A 7,888-nucleotide genomic window follows, 5' to 3' on the forward strand; every position below is an offset into this window, starting at 1 on the left:
AGCAATTCAATTCTAGTATAGTTACACATGTCATTATTGGTAATATCGGTAGTTGAAAATAAGAATCTAAAATCACTTAATTTAAAAAGTCCAAGATTCATAGAATCCCAGTATATCATGTGGCGATATAACGTTGCCTGCTGTTATGAAATATGTGGAAGACCTTGTCAGACGATGAAATGTCTCGTTTCACAAAGTGTGCTAAACAACGACTGACAGCAAAGCAAAACGAGTCATGCACGCAGTAGAATAAAGCGATTTAAGGGATTCAAGATGCATAACTTTTCCCCAAGTCCCGCTGCTTTGATTATTTTGATTTGAAGGTTATATTATAGCTGATAAGTTAACAGTGAATTATGAAGTTAACAAATATTTCCCTAAAAGTATGAGAACAAGGTTTTGCTATAATGTATTTGTTTATATATATAATTCTCACAACAACAAAAACGAACGTATTATATATAATGGCAGCAGTAAATTTATATCAAGACATACTATATGGAAAATTTATTTTGTGGAATAAATGAAGTATACCAATGAGTTTTTGAAGAAAAAATGTTTGATAATATAATCAAAATGAATGAAAATGCACAATGAAAAGGTGAAAATAGCGAACAGTGATCGATGAACGGTGAAGATAACGAACAGTGATCAATCTCATAAATTTCATAAGCAACATAAGATAAATACTTGGGGAAACTCAGATCCCTGGACACACCAGAGGGAAGATCAGGTACCAAGGAGGAATAAGCATCCCCTGTCGACCGATCACATCCGCCATGAACCCTATATCCTGATCAGGTAAACCCATATACCCCATAAAGAATACGGGTGATATTCACTCCTCCTGGACACCTGATGCCACGGTTAGGGATCCATGTCTGTCCAACTCTTAATTTTGTATTCCTTATACACATGTAGGAGTTACCTGTTTATTACCTGACTTTTTGTTACATTCATTAACGTGGTTGAAAGATTTATATACAGGTACTATATATCTGATATATTTATGTCCAATTGCGCTGTTTTCACTGACTTCCTTAACAGTTATCAACTTCTTCTGAATTGTACAGGGTATGCTTTAGATTGCTTTCGTTATTTCTACTCCTAATCTTTCAACGCTATTAATTGTGTGATAAAAATGCCCCAAAATGTCCTTGAAGTCTTGTCGCAAACCTTTCAAGTTTGTAAAACCCTGAGAACAGCACTGTATGTAGCCATAAAACGCATTTCAATATAATGGTACTTCAAATGCATACTTTCCAATGTGAAACAATAGAGAAACATTCCTGTACATGTAGATGATGAAGAAAATATGAAAATAAAATATTTTACAGAAACTTTGATTTAACAAATCAAACAATTTAACACTCGAATTTGATTATTGAATTAAATGCTAAATATTTGAGCCCCCCCCCCCCCTTGTAGTTGTACGAATACGTTGAAGTATATCCACAAGTGTAGTATTAATTACCGAATTAGCAAGTGGAACGGTTGGTTACAATAAAGGGAAGGGGGCATTACCGCGGTTTGCATTGCCGGATATGCCTGAGAATTTGATTTGAGCTGTTGATATTTTTAGACGTAAAAACAAAAAATTGCTTGTATTATTCTCTTCAATAAACCTTGAATCTGCCATTATCATAGTTGTACATGTATTATGAAGTCAAAACATAGCCATGATGTCAAACATAGTCTTAGTCTGTCTTTCCATTTCGCTAAAAATGGTTCTAATGGTACACTGTATTTTGGAGCTAGTGGACCCCGAGACTAAGAAGATAATCAACGTTCGATCACAATCTTTGCAAAATTTGCGCCATTTTCTTGAGGGACCTCTGGACTTGGTGACCTTGTTTTCCTTGACCAGGGAATAGTTCCATGACTGTCTTTTTCTTTTTCTTTTTTTTTTGCGCGCGATTTACTCATTAGAGCTAGCAGTACAATATAATTGTTGCTAATGCAATAATGTTTCGGATTTTTAGCTCCTTTTCTACATGTACTTGTATTCTCCGTATCAGTTTTGCTGGTTGTCTCTATTTCCTTATCGGCCTCCATGCAGAATATTATTTTTGTTATTGATAATGGGGAAAGCCTATAACCTCTTTATACTGAGGAAATATTTTTTCATATTTCGAGCACACATACCAATGATTATGATTAAGTATTTACAACATTATTAAGAAATAGAAATAATAAAAGTATTTTTAATGAATTAGTGAGCATAACTTTGACAAATGCATGTACTTATATAAGCATTATGGGTAAACCCGTCATGGCAAAAATACATCGGCAGTATCAAGAATTTATAACAATGATGTTATCTCACGAATCAATTATAATGGTACTACGCTGTGATAATTTCCGTTTAAAATAGGAAATCAAACATTAATTTGCGAAGCTCCGGAAATCCAAATTAAAGAACAAATTACAAAATTCATTATTTACAGTATGATTTTTCGTAAATGTGTTGTCTCATATTTTATCGTTTTTTCTGTGTGTATACAAGGAACCTACATCTGCAATCAAACGGGGTAATTATGACACTTATTTTCATTATATGAATGACGCATAAGAAATTCTTTTTTAGACATTGTATTTGGTGAGGAATAGCATCCTATGTTGAGAAATTGAAATTATCTAGTGGGACAGGCTTGAGTGTTTTGTTTTTGCTTCAAACTGACGGTATAGATATCTGATATTATAGGGGTAAAATTAAATATATGTATTCGAATGATCTTATGTTATACTTTGTTGTAATGGACACAGATGTTTTGTTTACGATTTCCATAATAAAGAAAATTAAGAGTCGCTTCATTATTGTTCGTGTAAGTAAGGTTTTGATTTAAAATTAAGAAAAGTTATATTTTCTCGTCAATTAGACCGGCGGACCGGTGCTGTGAACATTACAGATGGAACGAAACAACAGGAGAATGCACTCGTACGTTCTTCATACTTTGTTTTTAAGCATTGGCAAAAAAAAAAGGAAAAACAGAAAATTTAGTTAAACATTTTTTTTTATTTAGCCTGCCCTCAAGGGTACACGGGGAGGACATGCGATGCAAAATGTCCTTATCCAACATACGGAGTTGCTTGTCAGAGTGTCTGCGCCTGCCAGAGAATGTTATGTAACGTTGTGACAGGATGCCCTGTTACTGCCGGTAAGTGTGTTTTCCACCGGATTTGCGGTACGTATAGGAAATGGATGTAGTTTATTCATCTTTTTCACCCCGTACATATACTATTTCAATTAATATTATGTTATTTTTATCTCCTTCTAGGTACCTGATCCCATCTATAATATGTCCGGGGGTCAGTGTTTGATCTACTCTTCGTTTTGTATTCTTTGTAGAATTTATGAGATTGATCCTTCTTCCTTATTTTCACATATCACCCTGATGGTAAAGGTGAAGTGTGTCACAGCCTGCTTAACTAGATAATAGTTCAACAATGGTCATTGAATTCCATGGGCACATTTGATTATAACATCTACTTGACAGCCTGATATACTTTAAATATTACATAACATGTTGACCCGGTTTCACTTTTCGACATTAGTGAATTTTTGTTATTAAAATGCCAAAACAAAAATTATGTATTTTCCAAGGGACCGATGAAAAACAAATTTAATAAATTGTACTACAGAACTGCAAACCTACAAAATCAGCTAGGTGATATATGGGCATGTGGGGCATATATAGAGACCTGTAGTTTTGATAAAAATATGGCAAACTTCTCCGTTTGATTCTTACGGCTATGCGTATTAAGGGTGTTGATAGACATTATTTACCGAGCTCGGAGGGCTAGAAGATAGATAATGCATGGTATTGACCGAGAAAATAAGAATTATTGTATAGTTATATGCCTACGAAACGATACCTAGTTCCTAACCATTGTCTACAAATCAGCCACTAGTAGGAATTTAAGGTGATCAGAAAGGCGATTTTTTATTTGTTTTATAATTGAATAACATAAAACCAGCTAGAGTTCACCAAACGACACCCGATTGCCTATCGTTTATCTTTAGATCTTAATTCGGATTTTATTTTAACGATTCTACGAAAACCAATGGTTTCACTTGGTTCGAATATCTGGGTGACAACCTTGTTGACTTTAAAAATGGCATAAAATATCAACCCGGGTTTTCTTAGTAAACTCTTATTATGATGATGAAATAATAGTTGACTAATGAAAAGAGCTCTACCTCCCTACTGCGACATATCAATTGTCTGATGGTCGCTCTAAATCTGTCGGATAATTCGGGCTACTCTAAGTGCAAAACGTAATCGAAACTTATGAAAAACACAAATTTTCATAGATAAGCCAAAATACTAATTAACTATATATGTTTGAAAACCAATATATATTTAGTCCGAAGTTTGGGAAATATGATTTTTACCTCGAAGGGACATGGAGATGAAATAAAACATTGTGAAATTTCTAATTTGTGGATATCTTCTAATTAGAAGCTGAACTTTATTCAATTATATAGGCCTGGATCGATCATCTAGCATAGCAGTTTTTTGTTGACTTCTAAACCCTTAGTGTGCATGTCTGTTTTGCTTCCGGATTTTTAGTCTGTTTACTTGGCTGTAATTTGTATGGTACATCAGACATGTATAGTTACACCCCTTTCGTTTCGACCAAAAGAGTTCTATCATATTTTCGACTCTAATTACTAACATCGATGATCAAACAAAGCCATTCATTGATAGTCTTCCATGGAAAGGAGAAAATATATGTACAATACAGGGGTTTCGGCTGATCTTAAAGGAAAGTCCTGTATTTATAGAGAAACTCGCCACATATCATAATGTATAGGATAATTATATGAGAATCGTGTGTATAGTATACTGTATGCCAGTATTTTTTCCGTGACTCTCCTTCGAAAATATTACTCAGATATGAAATTACATGTACTAATTAAATTAGGGAATGGGTGGACTTACATGCTTATGTTACACGTCATGGTTTTCACTTAGACCAACCTATGTTTTGTTCAGATAATACTAGTCTATCTATAGGAAATTTAAAGTTGATTTTCGTTTCTTCTTGCGTCAAGGTACAACGATGGAAACGCAGACCATATACAAGCGATTGTCGACGGTGGACTACAAGAGGGACATCCGCAATACAGTTATGGCTGGGAATGAAGTCGGTATGAAAGTGATATCATAATGAATTGTTACGTCATGACATTTGTCCCATCTTGATGAATTCATGTCTAGATATGCATATGAAAACTTTATTTTTAGAATCGTACAAAATATAAAAAAAATTGCCTTTCTTCTACGCTTAGAAAAATCACATTCCAGTGATTTGAATACACGTGTTATAGCATTATGATTAAAAATAACCCGACGAAGTTTGGCGTTTGGTTCGGATCCGCGTATAACGCAAGGGAGATGGTAAAGATGTCAGCTGTGAGACTTTACTCTCGGACAAATCAGGGTAAATACTTGAAGTTAAAATTATTTATGTTTAAATACAAGAAACCAAAGTTGTCAACAAGCAATGTAGACAACACTTAAAGCGTTTTATATGTTATCACAACACTTCAGTGGTGGAATGTAGATATTTTATGCGTAGCTTTATGTTGCTTGTATACATTCTGCACATGTACCCGACGAATAATATTACGTGATAAAACACAAGACGTAATAACAGTTAGTTTTCCAATTTATTATAACACGATTTAGAAGAGTGCATACAATCATCTAGTAAGTAAAATATTGTACAAATGCAAATAAGGATGGATTGATATCGATGGTCTAAATTTACAGCCATAGTTAGCTTTATCAAGTGGTTTACTAGAAAAATAAACATGGGATATTTTCTGTGCTATTAATCTAACATCGTATTAATCATGATTTGAATTAATGGGGGAAAAGTTAATGACACTGAGTACATGCTGCATGCCGACATATTTGATGTGTTTAAGACATTTTCAATTCATGCAATGTCTGCAGCATAGGTATTCATATAATTAATATTTCATAAATGCCGGTGAACTCAAAACAAAGGCAACCACAGTCTTCCACATCTACTCCGTACTTGCATATTGTATTGAACATAGATGTTAACGGCAAAACTCAAATTTATGTCAAACGAGATGACTTTAGCTTCTCCATCATCAACTTCCTATATTTATGTACCAGAATTCCATTATCACCTGCATATTGGGGTTTTGTTTCTTAACAGATTCGATACGCAAGAGCTTGTGCAGAGTATGATCAGTTTTTGAATTGATACAGGCTACTGACAAAAAAAAGTTGATGTTACAAGGGTTTCAACAGGCTCGTTTAAAGCCAACATTTCACTAATTCTATGGTTGTTATAACAATCTAATTTGCTGATAAAACCTATCATTGGGTCAAATGTTGTCGGATGTGCCCGATACCAATTCTTAGGACGTTCTTTACACACTGATTATGACTAAGGATTACTCCGTTTCTTTGGTTAAGATATGGTGCTAACTGCGGGTGTGACCGGTCGACATATGACGCTTATTCCTCCTCGGCACCTGATCCCACTTCTGTAATACCCAGGAGTCCGTGTTTGTCCAACTCTTGAATTTGTATTCCTTGTAGGAACTATTGGTTTGTTTACTTTTCATGAGACCATGTCATTTGCAAATGTGCATGGTATGTCAAGAATATGAGTTTTCTGCATCTCTAGAACAACTACACATGTATAACAAGGTAATTTCTATAAACTATAACTAATCGAATCAGGTACTGGGTACACTATTTATATGGGTGTAATTTACACCTAGTTAAATGATATTCGTCAAGATAGTGAATGATATAAAATTTGTTGCGATATTGTTGCATGGTATGAAATGTGAATGCTTTTATGTTATACACATGCTAGCTTGAACACTTAGACGTACAATATTTTTTGTTTTGATATTTTCGATTGAGAATTTTCTTTTTACATCTAGTAGACCAAGCTGAAAAACATATTGATCTCCGTGGATAGTATTTTCCTCCATCAGCGGCTTTCTACACCGTACATGATAGTCAAACCAGGATATCCACTGATTTCACTTAATATGACATGGCTTGTCATCTTCATTTGTACTTATAAATAAAAGGAAATTCTAAATTATTCAAATTATCCTCATCTTTTTCAATATGAAACAAATGCCTGCTGAAAGAGCATATAATTTTGTTGTGTTCTATCAATTGCTTTCAATAAAGAAAACAAAATAAGAAGTAGCTTTATTGAAACCTAATTGAATATCGCCTTAGATTACTTTACAGTGATTATTTCAAAATTTTATTCTTCTATATTGATCCTTCTATGTTGTTATAATACGTCTCCATAGGAGTGAAATATTCTCGAGAGCCCCTCTCAAAACAAAACACAATCAATATACATTGATAGTACAGGGGTTTCAACAGTCTCGATTTATGTAAGAATTTCGCAAGTTCTATGGTCGTTATAACAATCTAGTTCGTCGATACAACTTATCATTGGGTCAAGTGCTGTCTGACGTGTTTCATACCGATTGTTAGGCCGTTCTTGGTACACTGATTTTTACTACGGATAAATCCGTTTACCTGATCAGGGTGTAGGGCGTACGGTGGATGTGACCGGTCGTCAGGGGATGCTTACTCCTCCTTGCCACCTGATCCAACCCCTGGTGTGTCCAGGGGTCCGTGTTTGCCCAACTATCTATTTTGTATTGCTTATAGGAGTTGTGCGATTGATCACTGTTCGTTATGTTCGCTTCTCATTGATATAGTCAAATGCAAAAATATTTGAATGTAAAGGGGGCACACTTAAAGTAAAAAAATTGACATTCATTTACTGAACGAGAAGTATTGCCCACTGTAGTATTACTCACTTATCTTATTTCCGATGATGAATTCATAGGATTTCTTAA

General features: G+C 34.4%; 1 protein-coding gene across 1 annotated transcript; it reads left to right on the forward strand.

The window, feature by feature from the left end:
* Window positions 1–2,444: 2,444 nt before the first annotated feature.
* LOC125673272 (cell death abnormality protein 1-like) lies at window positions 2,445–7,102 on the forward strand. Its single transcript, XM_056158365.1, has 4 exons — window positions 2,445–2,531; window positions 2,880–2,938; window positions 3,024–3,158; window positions 5,060–7,102. The coding sequence occupies exons 1-4, from the start codon at window positions 2,449–2,451 to the stop codon at window positions 5,173–5,175; spliced, it is 393 nt and encodes a 130-aa protein (XP_056014340.1). The 5' UTR covers window positions 2,445–2,448; the 3' UTR covers window positions 5,176–7,102.
* The last annotated feature ends 786 nt before the right edge of the window (window positions 7,103–7,888 follow it).

This window comes from Ostrea edulis, chromosome 3 (assembly GCF_947568905.1).
Source record: "Ostrea edulis chromosome 3, xbOstEdul1.1, whole genome shotgun sequence".
In the NCBI taxonomy this organism is placed as follows: Eukaryota; Metazoa; Mollusca; class Bivalvia; order Ostreida; family Ostreidae; genus Ostrea; species Ostrea edulis.

What these genes read in the sequence shown, in the direction of transcription:
- LOC125673272 (XM_056158365.1), top strand. Translation starts at nt 2,449, where the DNA reads ATGATTTTTCGTAAATGTGTTGTCTCATATTTTATCGTTTTTTCTGTG. An exon ending in TACATCTGCAATCAAACGGG is followed by an intron (nt 2,532 to 2,879) that starts GTAATTATGACA and finishes CTCGTCAATTAG; the next exon opens with ACCGGCGGACCGGTGCTGTG. An exon ending in AACAACAGGAGAATGCACTC is followed by an intron (nt 2,939 to 3,023) that starts GTACGTTCTTCA and finishes TTTTTTATTTAG; the next exon opens with CCTGCCCTCAAGGGTACACG.